Raw genomic sequence first — 19,343 nt, forward strand, 5'->3', positions numbered from 1 at the left:
GATACTGCTGTTGGCCAATCTAAACGTTGCTTTACAGTAACTCCGTAATGTTATGCAGTAAATATTTGTTTAACTTCACGATAAAAAATGACATACAGTGAAGTTCAGCTATTAAAAAAAATCACCTTTTGTTTTGTTGTATTTTAGAAGCTGACAGGACAATGTGGGTTTTTTTTGGCATTTTAGTTCGCTCTGACACAACTCCCACTGCCACTTCACAATCATATTCTATCGCAAAAAAATAATAGTCCCGTGACTTACGGAGTCAAATGCAACACTGCAGTTTCGTTAGATATATGACAAAACAACAGAACCTCACAAATAGATAGTTTTCAAAGTATTTAATTTAAGTATGTTCTGTCGATGATACGTAAGAATATTTTTCCGCGTTGAACGCATTAGATTTCACACGGAATGATACAATCGACTTTTCGCTGGCGCCATATTGCTGCTTACCTGTGACCCGGAAGAAAAATCTACTAACATCACGCTGAATTTTCATCATCGACATCTATGTGTTTTTTTTCTTTGGTGGCATGTTACTGAATGGGTTATAATATTGATAAAGTTTCGTCGGAATATCGTTGTTATTTTGTACATTGAAAATCACTCATCCAGCATCCGATTTTGTCCGCCATCTTTCAGTAATGTAAACAATAATAAAAGCAAGAGTAGGTGATCAAACCCAACTTTGACTGTCATTTTCTCACTGAAATATTAACTTGCATGTGATTGATGTAGTCTGCAGATGGTTAGATTATATAGATGTTTTTTTACGAAAGAAAAAAGTTGTCTTTTCATCATGACAATATCACAACAACGGCAGTCGAGTACCATACGCATGTTTGCAAATAAAAAGTTAAATAAATTCTCACTGAATAGGGTTTCGAAAAGGCAAATGGACTTGTGAATATTAATATTGACTTCGGATCTATTGATTATATCCTACGTAATGCACATGAAGTTTTTCGTTTACAGAACGCGTACCGCATTAACGTGGCTGTCTGCATGCAGATGTAGACGTCACTGAAAATTTCATCTCTAATTATAGCGACTGATTCTTTTTTTCTAATATTCGTGATGGTTTAAAAAAAATAGAAAATGATCTATCATTATCATTTGAAATATTACATAACAGTCGAAGCATATTATAAAATACGATGTACATCTACATAGACCTTTATTATGTTTGGTGGAGTTTTGAACGCTTCAGGGACGGTTAAAGGGCAGTAACTCTTTAGAAAACACCATTTTTCATGGAAATGTACTGATTGCTAAATTTAACCAGAGATATTTAAAGGCAGTGGAAATGTTATATTCCTACATCTGCGGTTTTTTCTGTCTTAAATCATTTCAGCTTCTGAATTAAATTAACCTTTAAACTAATGCACAGTAAAGTATTGATAAATCAATGCAAATAATTTATTATAACTTAGATTTATTATTATTATTTAATCTTTTTTTCTTTACAACACTAGTACATATTATTTGAGAAGAACAGCAAAAATTACTAAGTTCATTATTCTTCTAAACAACAAAAATGTGTAAAACTTGTTTGTGTTGTGCATATATCCTATTGTGAAATAACTTGGCATGACTAAAGATAATAGTATTGTCTTGATGGCTGTTACATACTATATCATAGGTTGAGTTAAATAATTATTTTCTTCTTATCAATTATGGTCAATGGTGAAAACACATTTTTTTCATTTAGATTATTAAGTCGGTTTAATGTTCAAATTCAGATTAATTTAATTAAAGCAACTATTAATAATGTATATATGTGTTAACTTTTCTGACAAAGTCTTCAAGTAACCTGATTATATTTGACAGAGAATCAAAATGAGTAATTTTGTTGTTAAGAATAGTGGGCTTAGCCATTTACAACTGTTTAGATTCTACTTAATAAGGTTTGATTTTTAACATTTTGGCAAATTTATCTTATCAATATCCAATTTAGTTTTAAAGATAAGCAGTACTTCCATTTTTATGAAAATAAAAACTACTTCAGTGTTCTAATAATTTAAACACATGAACAATTGAAAGAAATACATTTGTATGAAAAGCATTCATAATGGACTTTGAAGAATGCTACTACATGTACAGTTCATCCAGTTTGGGCATTCGAACTACATTTTCATCTGACAGATGCTGCAGATTAAAAAAAAACTCTGATTTTGAAATCGATGATATCAATACATATAGCTACATTCACATCTCACTAACATTAATTAACATGATATATATACCATACATATATATATGTATCGTGCAGTTACAGTTATGTATATGGTACATATACTATTGCGGAGAATATTTGATGCAATGTACATAGGTGAAAAACAAAATTCCACTTCAAATTGATTTGAACTGTACATGTGAATGAATGTGTTTTTGTTGTATAGATTATTTGTAGCTACACAGTATGGAGTGTAAACATATAACGTAGAGTGCTATATGAAAATCATGTTCACTCTAATGAGCGATTAAGAAACTGTCTCAAGTCTGAGCTGATATGAGCATCTAATTCTAAGTTTTGAATATAGTGCTTAGTTTAATGTGGCCGTTGTGATGGTATACCCTGCCCGGTCTACATCCGCATTCTACGCCTCCAGAGTCTGTTTATCAGACCCAGGTGTTTTTAACCCACCATCATCAGATGGTGGGCTATTCAAATCGCCCTGCGTCCGTGGTCCGTCCGTCCCTCCATCCGTAAACAATTCTTGTTATCGCTATTTCTCAAAGTACTGAAGGGATCTTCTAAAATTTCATATATAGGTTTCTCTTAGTTTCTAGTTATGCATATTGCATTTTGAGACTTATCGGAAAACAATATGGCCGACAGGCAGCCATCTTAGGTTTTGACAATTGAAGTTTGTTATTGCTATTTCTCAGAAAGCACTGAATTGATCTTTCTCAAATTTCATATGTAGGTTCCTCTTGGTGCTAACATTAGTTATGCATATTGCATTTTGAGACCAATCGGAAAACAACATGGCCAACAGGCAGCCATCTTGGATTTGGACAATTGAAGATTGTTATCGCTATTTCTCAGAAAGTGCTGAAGGGATCTTTCTCAAATTCGATATGTAGGTTCCCCTTGGTGGGTGGTTATGCATATTGCATTTTGAGACCAATCGGAAAACAATATGGCCGACAGGCAGCCATCTTAGGTTTTGACAATTGAAGTTTGTTATTGCTATTTCTCAGAAAGCACTGAATTGATCTTTCTTAAATTTCATATGTAGGTTCCTCTTGGTGCTTACATTAGTTATGTATATTGCATTTTGAGACCAATCGGAAAACAATATGGCCGACAGGCAGCCATCTTGGATTTAGACAATTGAAGTTTGTTATCGCTATTTCTCAGAAAGTGCTGAATTGATCTTTCTCAAATTTTATATGTAGGTTCCCCTCGGTGCCTTGTTATGGATATTGCATTTTGAGACTAATCGGAAAACAACATGGTCGACAGGCAGCCATATTGTATTTTGACAATTGAAGTTTGTTATCGCTATTTTACAGAAGGTACTGAAGGGATAGAACAATCTGCCACAAAATATCATTCAAAACCTTGACATAACATCATTCAAACCAGGGCTCACACACACGATAAAATCCTAAAACAATCACACAAGTGTTTTTAACCTGAGCTCTGATCTAAAAGCTGGTAGCTAGATGGGGCGCTACATCAAATGTATAAATATCTTTTCAATGGCTAATGATAATGATAATTTGTGAAGCGCTTATAGGCATGGGATCCTCAAAAGTTTGAAAAGAAAGGCCTCATTAATTTTACAGGTAATCTAGGACCTTCATATTACATCTACAACTACGTATACATTAACCCATTGAAGATGTCAAATAAGATTACCCGAGTACCTATTCTGACAATTAGCTGCCAAGACGCACTTGCAATCAAAAGTAGATATGAATTTCTTTTCTTGCCAATATTTTGTCCTAGTCCTAATCAGGTATTGGTGATGTTCCATACAAAGTTGACCATGTCCCTACTAAACAAAAGCAGTTAAAATAATTTGTTTTCGTTTGTGTCTTCAGTACTTTCAGTACTTTGATTTCTTGGAATGTGTCCACGTTTTAGTGTCCTTGCCATAAAATGGAGAGCTCGTCGCATTGTGTCCCATCCTGTTCAATGCCAACAATAAGCAACTTTATACAGAGGTCAATGGGGCCAGTGGGGCCCTTATGACTTGCACACATTTCTAGTCTTACCGCCAATCAACCCTATCTGTAGATGATGAAAATGCCAACAGTAATCCGCATCCCTCTCATGTTACGATGGTTGTGATTGGCTCTAATGAAGTAGGCAGAGATTGAAGTAAAATGTTGATAACACCGGAAAATAAAACAAATTTGGCACATCATTTTATATTCAAAAATATCAACATTGATCAAAGTAACAACAGAAATAAGGATTTGAAACGATAACATCGACAGCGAATCCTGTTTGTCAATAAGCCGATCGAGTTCAGAATGCAGGTATAACTGTCGCTACTCCTGACAAGTTTAGGTACTGCTATGATCAGGTGCACTGTTAGTCTATGATAGTGTAGTAATGTTAGTAATTATCACATACATAGGGCACAAATTTCCTATAATCACATCTTGCATGGGCCCCCTAGACTTAGGTGTTGTTTACAAAAGGTTTGTCACTCATGTGTACTTGAATTATTCAAGACAAAGTGATGTTATAGTAAGGAATATTCATCCTCTTGGTCTAACTTGTTTTGAACGAGCAACAACGTATTTTTTTCTAACCTGAAAGAGGCTTCCTTATATTGTTTTATTTTGCATTTAATCATATGTATATTATAATTTATGCAAATACTGCAAGTTCAAATTCTCTTTACACGGGGAACCCCTTTTCACAGTCGCTGTCTTTGAAAGGCCTTGAATCGAGGCCCCGCTACTTTAAGCGAACTGTCCAATGAGGAAAAGTTTTACTCCCTGAAGCCGCGATTTATTTGTATTAGATAAGGTACTATTGATACTGTTCATAATAGGGTAATACTTTCATCCTCGACTTCATACTTTCATATTTTCATAGGGTTCAATGGCAGTAATTGATGCTGTCTTATACTTGGTTACTGTAGTGGATGTGTCCATAGTTTCTAAATTGTCTTCTGATTGGTCACTTTTTTTAGGTGTGCCCACAGTATCCACCAAATTGACAAGAATTTGTGCCAAACTGGGATCATGTGTTGACCTGCAGTCAAGTGTAACTGGTGTAGGGGTCCAGTCAGTGGTCTGGAAAATTATTCGTGGGGACGTGACCACTGACATTGCCATAGACAACGAGAAATATAGAGGATCAGTCATAAGTGATCCATCTCTCCATATAACTGAGGTGTCTGATGGAGACGAGGGCATGTACCTGTGTACAGCAGTCAATGGAGTGGGGACTGGCAGTAGTCCTTTATGTCACCTCAAGGTCACCAGTAAGTACAAGTGTTCAGTAGAGACTGACTATAGTCTTTCTGTTTCCTCAAGGTCACCAGTAAGTACAAGTGTTAAGTGGATACTGGCTATAGTCTTTATGTCACCTCAAGGTCACCAGTAAGTTCAAGTGTTCAGTAGAGACTGACTATAGTCTTTCTGTTTCCTCAAGGTCATCAGTAATATTCAATTGTAATATGCAGGCAGGATCTTACACAGGAAATTGTACATAAATTTGGACAGTTATTTATAGTATAAGATATTTTTGGTTGTAATAGTTTCATGCAATGCTTACATTATCATTAATAAACCTGTTCTGTTTTACAGCCAATCCTGACCTGGTACTAACTGCTAAAGGTATGGTTACCATAGAAACAATTTTTTTTAAAATGAAATCAACAATATTGATATTTTGTTAATAGACAACTTGACCCTAATTTTTTTTCCTTCAAAAACAATTCATTAACCAACCTGGCTATATTTGTTGATTGCAATTTTATAGAATTTATATCTGCGGACAAATTTAAATTACGACCTATAGAGTTGTAGTCATAAAATCAAAATTTGACCTTTTGATCTTACAGAGAGGATTAGAGCCAAGAAGATCAAGTTGGAATCACCTGACGACAAGATGATAAAGTGTTTAGCTGATGTGGTAAAGGGTGACCAATCAAAACTGTACAAACATTTGGAAATCCCTCCTCACCGAGTCTCTCAGATCCATAAGGATTTCCATCATAAAGGAGTGAGGGAGTGTGTTCACCAGACCCTGAACATCTACGTCCAGAGACAAGGTGGACAGGCTACAGTCTACACCCTCTATAAGGCTCTCAAAGATTGCAGTTTCTTCTATGAGCTGAAGTTTTATGTTGAAGCATTCCGTAATCAACTGTCTGATGAGGGAAACAGCACAGTTATTTCAATGGAAGACACTGAAACAAATGATGATGAGGTCGACTGCCAAAATGAAAGCCCTATTTTAGATTCAGATGATCAGCAAGAAAATGTTGAGAATATTGTTCTGACATTTGACAAACATAAATTGAAATGTCAGGTCACAGTTTTAGATCGCTAGGCTTCTTTCCAAATTTTACACTTGGCTAATTTCACTGATTATATATTTAGTGACATTATTTCATGAAATATGATCTGGTAAATAGAAAGAAGACTATTGTATTGTCCTCTTTCATCTTCCGTTCCTTATTCTTGTCATGTCCAGTAAACAAAATTTAACTTAACAATGTACCAAATAAAATGGTCCTTACTCAAAAGCTCCCTTTCAAGTCGGCCAATCTTCAGGGCCACACTCTACTCCAACAATGTTAGAGGATAGCACGGAGAGAAACTTATGACGGGCGCTGTCGGTTGGTGTCAGAATAAAAAAATAGCCAGAGACCTTTAGCTAGCTGAAGTAGGCCACTCTCTTTACTGGTTTGCTTTCTACCTCTGGAATGTCAGTTTAACCCTACTTGCTTCTGGTTTCTGATAGATATTAATCAAAAGTTTGCTTGTATTTCCGCATTTTATTATTATAAAGTTAAAAATACAGCCTCTGTACCAGGTATCTGAATTCATTATTGCCAAATTTTGGGATTTCTTGCATACCCAATATTATGTCAATATAATTTCTATTTTTTCCAAAAGTTGATATACTCCGCATATCTGATGAATTCACTGCTGATGCAGTCAACAAAGTCTGAAATAGTTATCTCCCTTTAATCATGATTATTTTCCAACAGCTGTTGTTTTAGTCTAGCTATTTATGTGCCATTTTTGTTTGTCATAATTTACTTCCAGTTACTGTTACCGTTAGATACAACTGAGGGAATTTGATATGCCAAGGTACAATGATGCAATGTTACTGAATGTAGGATAAGGAACATGTCTTCTCATTCTCTCTAATACCAAATGTCTTAAAACATATCTTAAGTATTGTAAGAGAAGTGGAAAAATGCTTGGCCAGACTGGGGTTCGAACACACGACCTCTGAGCACTAGCCGGATGCTCTACCTATTGAGCTACAGTGTACCTGGTCGCCGATGACCGACTTGATCCAGTTCCACTACACTCATCCCTCCCTTTTAAAGTCTTCGACCTCGAAGACCTAACAACTCACAACCCAGGTTCGGGTATCCCCTTGTCAAGTATTCACCTCACTTGAAACAAGGGTTGGTCACAGGTACCAAATGTGAGAGGCGTGTAAAAATGCACCGCCAGAGCGGAGGTTTGAACCCAGGACCCCCGAACACTAGCCGGATGCTCTACCAATTGAACTATGGTACCTAGTCGCCAATGATCAACCAGTTCCGCTACAGTATAATTACAGTACAAATAAGTCACTTAATTTTCTGAAGTCATCTTTCATCCTAAACATTCTTACTTTTTTCTTTAGGACTTTGTTGACTGCAATACTGCTCTGTAATTGGTCAATTAACAGTGACTGTATCAGATATGTGTTAGCAGTATATCAGCTTTAAAAAAAATAGATTTTTTTTTCGATTTGGAAATGTGAAAGAAGTAAATCCATATAGTGATTTCATGTATCTTTAAGTCCCAATTTATCTGTGATATTTTGTTTTACTGTCTTTCACAATAAATAATATATTGTAATAGTTAGTAATATATAAAGTAAAGTTTTATTTACAAAGAAATATTTTTAGCAAATGTTATTAAGGTCTTATAACCAGCATTACTCTATTACCGTATTTATTAGCAAACAAGCCCCTTCCCAAAAATAATCCCTCCTCAGACTTTGATAAAAGACTTTTACACTATACACAAGGGGAGAGGGTTGTTGAAGAATATGGTACAACACTAGGGGAGAGGGTTGTTGAGGAATATGGTACAACACTAGGGGAGAGGGTTGTTGAGGAATACAGTACAACACTAGGGGAGAGGGTTGTTGGGGAATACAGTACAACGCTAGGGGAGAGGGTTGTTGAGGAATACGGTACAACACTAGGGGAGAGGGTTGTTGGGTAATACAGTACAACACTAGGGGAGAGGGTTGTTGGGGAATACAGTACAACACTAGGGGAGAGGGTTGTTGAGGAATACAGTACAACACTAGGGGAGAGGGTTGTTGGGGAATACAGTACAACACTAGGGGAGAGGGTTGTTGGGGAATACAGTACAACGCTAGGGGAGAGGGTTGTTGGGGAATATGGTACAGCACTAGAGGAGAGGGTTGTTGGGGAATACAGTACAACGCTAGGGGAGAGGGTTGTTGAGGAATACAGTACAACACTAGGGGAGAGGGTTGTTGAGGAATAAGGTACAACACTAGGGGAGAGGGTTGTTGAGGAATACAGTACAACACTAGGGGAGAGGGTTGTTGAGGAATACAGTACAACACTAGGGGAGAGGGTTGTTGGGGAATACAGTACAACACTAGGGGAGAGGGTTGTTGGGGAATACAGTACAACGCTAGGGGAGAGGGTTGTTGGGGAATATGGTACAGCACTAGAGGAGAGGGTTGTTGGGGAATACAGTACAACGCTAGGGGAGAGGGTTGTTGGGGAATATGGTACAGCACTAGAGGAGAGGGTTGTTGGGGAATACAGTACAACACTAGGGGAGAGGGTTGTTGGGTAATACAGTACAACACTAGGGGAGAGGGTTGTTGGGTAATACAGTACAACACTAGGGGAGAGGGTTGAGGAATATGGTACAACACTAGGGGAGAGGGTTGTTGGGTAATACGGTACAACACTAGGGGAGAGGGTTGTTGGGTAATACAGTACAACACTAGGGGAGAGGGTTGTTGGGTAATACAGTACAACACTAGGGGAGAGGGTTGTTGAGGAATACAGTACAACACTAGGGGAGAGGGTTGTTGGGTAATACAGTACAACACTAGGGGAGAGGGTTGTTGGGTAATACAGTACAACACTAGGGGAGAGGGTTGTTGAGGAATACAGTACAACACTAGGGGAGAGGGTTGTTGAGGAATACAGTACAACACTAGGGGAGAGGGTTGTTGAGGAATACAGTACAACACTAGGGGAGAGGGTTGTTGAGGAATACAGTACAACACTAGGGGGGAGGGTTGTTGGGGAATATGGTACAACACTAGGGGAGAGGGTTGTTGGGGAATACAGTACAACACTAGGGGAGAGGGTTGTTGGGGAATACAGTACAACACTAGGGGAGAGGGTTGTTGAGAAATACGGTACATTTGTCAGCAATATGTATTACAAGACCATAATCTCATTTGATAAAACACGTACACAACATTTATTTACTTTTGAATATAATGTAGAATTGCTTTGTTTTGTTTTTTACTTTCCTGTTGTCTGCTTTTAAAGCTGTTGAACACAAGGAAGTTGATGTCGTCACAATGAGATTGTGATATCATAGTGCGATCATGTGATCAAATGATGTTTTTGTCTCCAATTCTCTGTTCTGTCTTTTCTTAATACAGATAGAGTTATCTGCTCTTGTGAGCAAATATAGATAGTTACGAAAAAACAAAATACATTTGCAATGTATCTAGATAGATATGTAAGTATGATCGCTGAGAAAATTGGCAAAAATTGGTGTTTTTATCCCGTATTTGATAATAGTGTATTACTTAGACGTTATATGATAAACAGAGCTGTTTACTTATGAAATATTTTACACTTTAAACATGCTATTCTATTTGTGCTTTCCAATCAATGTGTTGACAAGTGCTTTAATTATATATATATGAAAAGTATTTATATTTTATATATTGTATATGCATGGGTTGACTTCCAACCTGAAAACTGGACTCAATTCGAAATGTTCATCTCTGTCTGAGGGAATTTATATTACAAATTGAAAATATGAATATGGAAAATGTGTTCTCAAGTAAATAAACTGCCCATAGGTTAAGTGAGTTTTCGCCATGGTGCAGCGTCCATTGTCCTCCGTCAACTGTTCATGTAAATTCTTACTAGTCATGAACCACAAAACGGATTTTGACTAAATTTGGTGAGAAGATCCTGGTATGACAGGGGACCAATTTTATTCACCGAGTCACTGAGGGGTTGGACGATGTCTCAAATTGGCACCCCTCCTTTGATAAAACACTCAATTTCTTCTTAACAAAATGCCCTAGAATCAATATATTTGACTGGTAGGTTTCAGGAATGATGCCAACAAAATTTGTGAAAGAAGTGACCTTGACCCATATTCAAGGTAAAAGGGGTAATTTTATTTAAATCACATAAACAAGCTCTTTTGATTAATTGAAAGGCAAGACAATCATAAAAATGAATACCAGGTGAGTGATGCAGGTCCATTGGGCCTTTTGTATGAATTAAAGACTATTCACATGCTACAATTGATGCATAATGTAAACAGTAGTTTTGATGCATTGATTGTAACAGTTCAAATTCACCTTCAACCCAGGTTCTTAATTATACTTAATAGTACCTTGCTTTGAATATATAAGACACACAACAACTAGATACAGGTCCTACATTTATTCAACACTATCATTGGCTATATAAAACAACTAGTAACCATAACTATTTACAGCACCACAGAATAAAAACATCTTCCACACTATCATACACGAAGCAGCTATTACCCCAAAACATAGACTGAAAGATTGAAGGAAAATAACCAGCCAATGGCTTCTGTTAAGTGTAAGGAAAGTGTAGAAAGGAAAGAATAGAAGGGAAGTAAACAACCAACTTTCAACAATGATTTTTTTAAGTTTCATAAAAACTTGCAACAATGAAGTACCAGCCAATGGCTTCTATATCTTCATACAACTTCCCACAGATACTCGTTACATTCACACATAAAAACTAGCAACCATTTCCATTCACAATGGTGCACATAGATTAGCATACACTGTTTTCAATATAAAATACACAATCATTATTACTTGCACACATTCCCAAACTATATACATACTCTCATACTACATACATTCTACATTCTGAACATATATATTCACACTCACAATTAATAATTCAACTATAATCCAACAAAATACTATCATACATACGCAAATATATACTTCTACTAAGGGACACAACTCTCAAACAAAGGTACAAATGTACATAACTCGCAAAATCCATTCCCGTTACACATTGCAATTGAAAGTCAATTTTTACAGATTTGAAAGGAAAAACAGACTAACAGACTCAAGGTGCTAATATTTTGTGGTTGTCACAATCAGATCTAGTTTGCAGATATAAAATTTTATGTATTTACGCCCTGTATATTTTCTGCAGTAAATACTTTTATACATTTGTTTGTATAAAATATTTGATGGGTATTTATTTTCGCACTTATATTTAATGACAGCAAATATAGTGAAATTGAATCCCCGTAATGTTATTTACTAAAACATTGTTGATGTTATTAATAATCTTGTTACTGTAATATGTGTTTTTATTCTAATGTTTTATGCAATAAACAATGCAATTAGGAGAGAAAGACATCACAGAGAATGTTTTTATGTATAGTACATCAAAAGTGTGTCTGAGGTAGAGGATGTCAATCTCTATGTATACATTAATGGTGTATCTGAGGTAGAGGATGTCATATTAATGGTGTATCTGAGGTAGAGGATGTCATATTAATGGTGTATCTGAGGTAGAGGATGTTATATAGGTATACATTAATGGTGTATCTGAGGTAGAGGATGTTACATAGGTATACATTAATGGTGTATCTGAGGTAGAGGATGTTACATAGGTATACATTAATGGTGTATCTGAGGTAGAGGATGTTAATCTATAGGTATACATTAATGGTGTATCTGAGGTAGAGGATGTTAATCTCTAGGTATACATTAATGGTGTATCTGAGGTAGAGGATGTTATATAGGTATACATTAATGGTGTATCTGAGGTAGAGGATGTTACATAGGTATACATTAATGGTGTATCTGAGGTAGAGGATGTTAATCTCTAGGTATACATTAATGGTGTATCTGAGGTAGAGGATGTTAATCTATAGGTATACATTAATGGTGTATCTGAGGTAGAGGATGTTATATAGGTATACATTAATGGTGTATCTGAGGTAGAGGATGTTAATCTCTAGGTATACATTAATGGTGTATCTGAGGTAGAGGATGTTAATCTCTATGTATACATTAGTGGTGTATCTGAGGTAGAGGATGTCAATCTCTATGTATACATTAATGGTGTATCTGAGGTAGAGGATGTTACATAGGTATACATTAATGGTGTATCTGAGGTAGAGGATGTCAATCTCTATGTATACATTAATGGTGTATCTGAGGTAGAGGATGTTTATCTCTATGTATACATTAATGGTGTATCTGAGGTAGAGGATGTTATATAGGTATACATTAATGGTGTATCTGAGGTAGAGGATGTCAATCTCTATGTATACATTAATGGTGTATCTGAGGTAGAGGATGTTAATCTCTAGGTATACATTAATGGTGTATCTGAGGTAGAGGATGTTTATCTCTAGGTATACATTAATGGTGTATCTGAGGTAGAGGATGTTTATCTCTAGGTAAACATTAATGGTGTATCTGAGGTAGAGGATGTTAATATGTAGTATTCCTGAAAGAGAGGTATACAGTTAAGAAGAGTCAGTGTAACCATGGTAATTGTATTTAATCAACAATTCACAAAGTTGTTGTTACAATTTTACCACGGAAATGTGAGGTATGAACTCTGACATTGATTCAGTGTTACAGAGAAATTATATTGTGCTACTGCTATGTGACCATTCTGAATGGTCACATAGCGGTAGCACGATATAATTTCAGGTGAATGATTCATATGTTTCCTAAGGATTGAGAGTGCTATTAACTGTTTGTCATATCATTAGTGGTGAGGAAAATCTTGTTATATAATATCACTTTCAAGTTTCATAACTATGAAGATTTGTTATATGTTGCATAATATTTGTTTTCACAATAGATATGATTTTCAACATTGAATTAATTTTATATCCCTGTATTTTAATGAAAGGTTGGGCAAAGCAACAGAAATATAGGGTTTCATGAAATCACCTAGGTAAACAGACAAGGTAATGTTCCAGTTAGAATGTGCTTGTCTTGTACATGTAGGGTCAAAGTTTGTAGGAATATACATTTTTAGTGTTTTCAACTATTTTTATATGAAATTAAGTTTCAAACGTACTGACAAATAAAATCTTACACTCCTGTCTTGATAATGGCAAATCCAAGAAGTGATTGAGGTGCTATTCATTAAAATGCTCATGAAATAACTGTTGATTATTTATTACCGTGTTTGACTTAATACCAAGTAAACTGTACAAAAAAACAAAATTGGGTGTGCTTAATTAAAGCATGTAAAGGGAAAAGTTTCCATGTGAAACCTGGTTAATTTTTTTTCATTTATATCTATGTACCTTTATGTAGCAAAACCAGTCTCGAGTCTTTGGTTAAAACGTTATATTGGCAGATATTTCAATTAGCATACACATCCTCTTTTCCTGAAAAAAGGTGATGGTGTGCACTGACAGGGCAGCTGCACTTATTGGGTGAAATACTGTATAATGGCATTTATATAAGCTCCTTTATGATAATGGTGCATCAATTTTCACTTTTAATGATTCAGAATGTAACTAGAAACAAATTAAGGACTTTGTATGACCCACAGTAACAGAGAAATTAATTATAAGCTACATGCGATACAGAAAGTCTTGGAAAAGTGCTTGGTCTTAATCACAGAAAGTCTTGGAAAAGTGCTTAGTCTTAATCACAGAATGTCTTGGAAAAGTGCTTAGTCTTAATCACAGAATGTCTTGGAAAAGTGCTTAGTCTTAATCACAGAAAGTCTTGGAAAAGTGCTTAGTCTTAATCACAAAAGATCTTGTCCTTGGACATAAGACAGAATGTCCTAGAAATGTCTTGAAATTTGATGACTTTAAATTATGTATGATCCATGTAAAACAAATGGTGAAATTTGCCCATGTAACAATATCTGTTATAAGATACTGTCTGTATTGAGACGGCAGGTTTGATGTTTCCCACTGAGTGGGAGCTTTGTGAGTTGAGACACCTTACATTTAGAGACCACCTGTGTTAAGAGACCACCTGTGTAGATGGACCATTTTATTATTGTTTCTACAGTGGTCTGTTAATACAAGCTTTACTTTGTATGTAGATACATCATGAGAAGTCAAAATATCAAATGACCTTTGACCTTTCCTCAAATTACCAGATCATCTCATGTATAGAACATCTTTTGTCATTGTTTAATTTAAACTTGATATCCACTTGATATTTTTCTTCAGGGAAGATATCTTCAGAAATGGTAAATTTAACATATGTATAAAATTATTGACTTTGGAAATATATATATTATGCATAACATGTATTTTTAACATAATAAATAAAAGAAGTATGTCCAATCTTGTCTTATTTTTTATGACAAATTCATTGTTGTGAGCTATCGTTTTATTATACCAATGTATCAAAGTTGGTTGTGACCAGTTGAAATAACTGCCCATAAACTACTGTTCATTTTGACAATTAATATGTTTCAACCAAATAAAGTTGCAGTGGGGCATACTAGAATCGCCATGAAATGATATGTTATCAGGTAAAACGGTACATTTTCATAAAATACCTAAGCAACTGGGTTTATTCCAAATGATATTTGTCGCTGACTAGTGAAAGGTCAATGTTCCGCCAATGCACTTCGTGTTGGGCAATGGAAACACTTCTTCGAAAAGACAAAGCTGTCAGTCGCTGTTTGTGTCTTTGCAAATAATACTTATAAAAAAACGTCAAATGATACATCTCATTCCAAACATTGTTTGAATAATGTACTTTGCGCTTGCGCATCTTGCAATGCATTTGTTCCAGATTGCAGTAACAATTACTGAAACGGTTCTCTGATTATTAAAAGCTGTTTTGCCCACATCATTTGAATTTTTGAATCAAATACCTTCAAATCTGATATAAAAAGTAATGGTTGATACATTCTACGCAAAAAAGGTTGCTATGGTAACTTAAACGGTCAAAATATTGTGCGTGTCCCACAAAATCTTATATAATTTCAACAAAAGATATTAAACATGTCGGTATTCATTGTACCATATACCTTAGCGCGAGTTACCTCTGGCCCTGCTACCATATATCTGGTTTAGGGGCCCTACACCAGACATGGTGTCAGGGCCAAAGGAAACTCGGGCTACATATACCTGTGTGTTCCACTTTTTTGTCAAGATTGTTGATTAATAGTTGAACTGAGAAATTCCAGAACTCTTAGGCAAACTATTTAGCACTTTTCTTCAAACTTGGAGCATTGTATGAAATAATTACAACTACTAAGTAAAACGGGGGGTCTAGGTACGATATGTCACACAGCGACTGTCTGAAAATTTAGGGAATGGAATAAAGTTGATTGTCCAATCGAATCGCAACATATCGCCAATTCCAAGCCTCGGAATCAAATCGATTGCTGTTCCCATCATGGCTGCATGCCATCTTTTTGGAGAGCAGTTCACCTGTGTAACAACCAAACACTTGTTGAGTAAAATGTTACTCGGTACTTGGTATCGGTGATGTAAACGTTAGGTGTAGGTATATTCCTCGGGCGAGGGGCGTCCAGCCGTCATCACTCGTAATAATGACTGTGTAGTGATAATCACAACAATTTTCCTAACAATCACTTGTTTGTCTCCCAATCAAATTAACTGTAAACTACTTCTCCATGTTATCTAGCACGCCCCGACCTACTTAACAGGAAATTAGTGACGTCATAATATGAGAATGGCGTCACAACAGGTGAGTGACCTGGATATGCATGTAAACAACATATAAACGATTAGCTGCGATAACGTAGCTCTGGACGATGGACGGACAATTTCTGACAGATGGTGCCGGAGAGCAGTGTAGGCAGGGTATGAATTTCAAGAGCGCTTCTCACTTATTTGAACCATTGATTACCGTTGGGACCAGAAGGACGGAGAAGAAGAAAAAATGCTTCTATAAGGGAATAAAGAAATTTGAACCCTCAAAAGTCATAATCAAAGACAAACAAGAGTCCCCAACCCAAGTTTTACTCCTGTAACAGTAATATAGTGTGCCGAGTGCGACGTTACAATACGAACATATATCGGCGGTATTCGGAAAATGAGACCGGAAGTAGGCTTCCATCTGAAGATGTACAAGTCAGTCTGACAGGCGCTGGGTGTAAAGTTCCTAAATCTTTGACGGAGATGAAGAGCTATCTCTTTAGTAGAGCTCAATTTGGACATACAGATGACAGATCGACTACACTTCAGTCGTAGATAAAGGACAGACACCGTAATTGTGAGTATGTTGATGCCATATTATACTGTGTAAGCCTTCGATCAAGTCCCCCGTCGACACTTGCTATGTAATCTAGAGAAGTATGGTATAGCAAGGCAATTCGCCGTTGAATAAGGTATTCCAGCTTGGTAGAAAACAAAACAACCGAATGGCGCAGAGAGGCTTCCAACCCTCGTGGCAGAAGCTCCTAACCCTTGTAACAGGGTAGGTGTGAACGAAGAAAATATCTCAAAGGAACCCCGTGGCATTCCACAGGGGTCGTTACTTGGGCCACCTCTTTTTGGAATGTACATAAACGGTATAGGAGAAAAGATACGAGAAATAACCTCCCGTCGGATGTAAATCCGAGTTTGAATAAGATTAACAGTGGAAATACAAAACACAACAACAACATTGTTTTAAAGGACAAAAAGAGATATCATAAAATAATAATTATGCTGTATCCTTCATTATGAGCGGACTGCTAAAGGCTGCCAATCATACATACATAGGTTGTCAAAATACACCTACATATCATCTTCGCTAGCCAAGGCTTCTGATTACGTTACACTACACGAACGTTCGTGTAGTGTAACGTAATCAGAAGCCTTGGCTAGCGAAGATGCCTACATATAGGCTTCTTGTCGTGTAATCCTTTCTCAGTAACATTGTTGGAGTACCTCAGTATGAGATTTCTTTGCCACACCCTCAGATTAGGGGCAGGATACTTGACTTGAAAGCAGTTGCTATACAGTATATATATATTTAAATAATAACAACAAATATTGATTACATAATTTTCGTTGTTTTATTTCACATGTTTAAAGCACAACCAAAAGAGTGACCGAACCAGCTTCACTGGACATTGAATTTCCCTAGGTATACCCACTTCTGTACCTCAACTTTTACTGGCTGACGGTCATCAGATCGAGTGTATCTATTGCCATTCATATATTCTCCGCGCGTTCCTTTATCGGATTCGTACCAGCAGAACCGAACCGGTTCACGTGTTCATTTTCTAAAAACGTGCGTACCACTTCGATCAAAGATGGCGGAATTATGATTCTTCATTCGTCATGCAAATATATATATTTTTTTTTTTTGTAAGAAGACGAGGAATCTTCATTAGCAGCGAAATGGTTTAAATTATTTAAGGATTGTACCTCATTTTGACTGCGTATACAGTAGTATGCCAGCAGTTGGCAACGAATTCGAACATATCCTATGGTTAGCGCGTTACGTTATTTTTATATTTAAAGATCCCGTTATCTTGGTCACTTACTTGAGATCCAAATGTATTCTATTATATATGGTACCGTACCTATTCGGTACAACTGGTTCGAACCCGACAAAGGCACACACGACTAGTCTCTAGTAAAAAGAGTGACGTCCGTTCCATTATGACGTCATGATTATGTTCGTCCCCAGTTTTAATTAATGACTATATGTATAATCTGACACCTGTTCCATCGTATATTAAACCACAAAGACCTCAGACTAAATATATGTACCCAATCATGTACAAACAAATCGCAAATGAGTAATCATCACAACCAGATTTTAATTACATTTATTACGGGTATGGAATATCGTAGTTATGTGTATTGCTGTGGATCATCATAACCAGCAAAAATGCTAAATATAACGCCACATCAAATAAATACTGTTCAACGAAACAATTATACACAAATATCTATTACAGTCAACAAACAGTTTGTGGTGTTTTATACAATCCAAAAGTGTACTTTTATATATATTTGCTGTGTTAGATGTTTGCTGTGTTAGATGTTTTTTGTTGTGTTATATGTTTGTTGTGTTGTATGTTTACTGTGTTATATGATTGCCGTGTTGTTTGTTTGTTGTGTTGCATGTTTGTTGTGTTGTATGTTTGTTGTGTTGTATGTTTGTTGTGTTGTTTGTTTGTTGTGTCATATGTTTGTTGTGTTATATGTTTACTGTGTTTTATGTTTGTTGTGTTGTATGTTTGTTGTGTTATATGTTTGTTGTGTTGTTTGTTGTGTTGTTTGTTTGTTGTTTGTTTGTTGTGTTATATGTTTGTTGTGTTGTTTGTTGTGTTGTTTGTTTGTTGTGTTATATGTTTGTTGTGTTGTTTGTTGTGTTATATGTTTGTTGTGTTGTTTGTTGTGTTATATGTTTGTTGTGTTATATGTTTGTTGTGTTGTATGTTTGTTGTGTTGTGTTATTGTTGTGTTGTATGTTTGCTGTGTTATGTGTTTGTTGTGTTATGTGCTTGCTGTGTTATATGTTTGTTGTGTTATGTTTGTTGTGTTGTATGTTTGTTGTGTTGTATGTTTGTTGTGTTGTATGCTTGTTGTGTTATTGTTGTGTTATATGTTTGTTGTGTTATATGTTTGTTGTGTTAATATCGTTGTTGGTTGAATGTTGTTTGTTACATATCTTGTTGCGTTGTATGTGTGTTATGTGTTATATCTTGTACGTTGATGTGTGTTATGTTTAATCTGTGTTACGGTTGGATGTGTGTTGTGTTTTTTGTTGTCAGGTTTGTGTGTGTGTTTTGTATGACATATCTGTTTACTGTTGTGTTTGTGTGTTTTGTATTATTGTTTGTTGGTTGGAATGTTGTGTTATGTATTGCTGTGTTCTAGTCTGCTTTTTTGTTGATTCTGTTTGT

The 19,343-nt window shown here is 35.9% G+C and overlaps 1 protein-coding gene and 1 long non-coding RNA gene across 3 annotated transcripts in view; both read left to right on the plus strand.

The window, feature by feature from the left end:
• Positions 1-11,578, plus strand: part of LOC117329484 — a 36,053-nt gene extending 24,475 nt beyond the window's left edge. Inside the window, exons 7-9 of the mRNA XM_033887443.1 lie at positions 5,166-5,459; positions 5,785-5,814; positions 6,042-11,578. Of these exons, the coding sequence (XP_033743334.1) occupies positions 5,166-5,459; positions 5,785-5,814; positions 6,042-6,532 (815 nt within the window). The 3' untranslated portion in view covers positions 6,533-11,578. The remainder of the gene's footprint in view (positions 1-5,165; positions 5,460-5,784; positions 5,815-6,041) is intronic.
• A 7-nt stretch (positions 11,579-11,585) lies between these two features.
• LOC117329485 lies at positions 11,586-13,769 on the plus strand. 2 transcript variants are annotated; one of them, XR_004533218.1, is made up of 3 exons: positions 11,586-11,969; positions 12,034-12,576; positions 12,619-13,769. It is a non-coding gene; the product is annotated as an uncharacterized LOC117329485 (long non-coding RNA). The 2 variants fall into 2 exon arrangements; XR_004533217.1 differs by having other exon boundaries at positions 12,034-13,769.
• The last annotated feature ends 5,574 nt before the right edge of the window (positions 13,770-19,343 follow it).

The sequence above is a fragment of the Pecten maximus genome, chromosome 6 (assembly GCF_902652985.1).
Source record: "Pecten maximus chromosome 6, xPecMax1.1, whole genome shotgun sequence".
Lineage (NCBI taxonomy): Eukaryota > Metazoa > Mollusca > Bivalvia > Pectinida > Pectinidae > Pecten > Pecten maximus.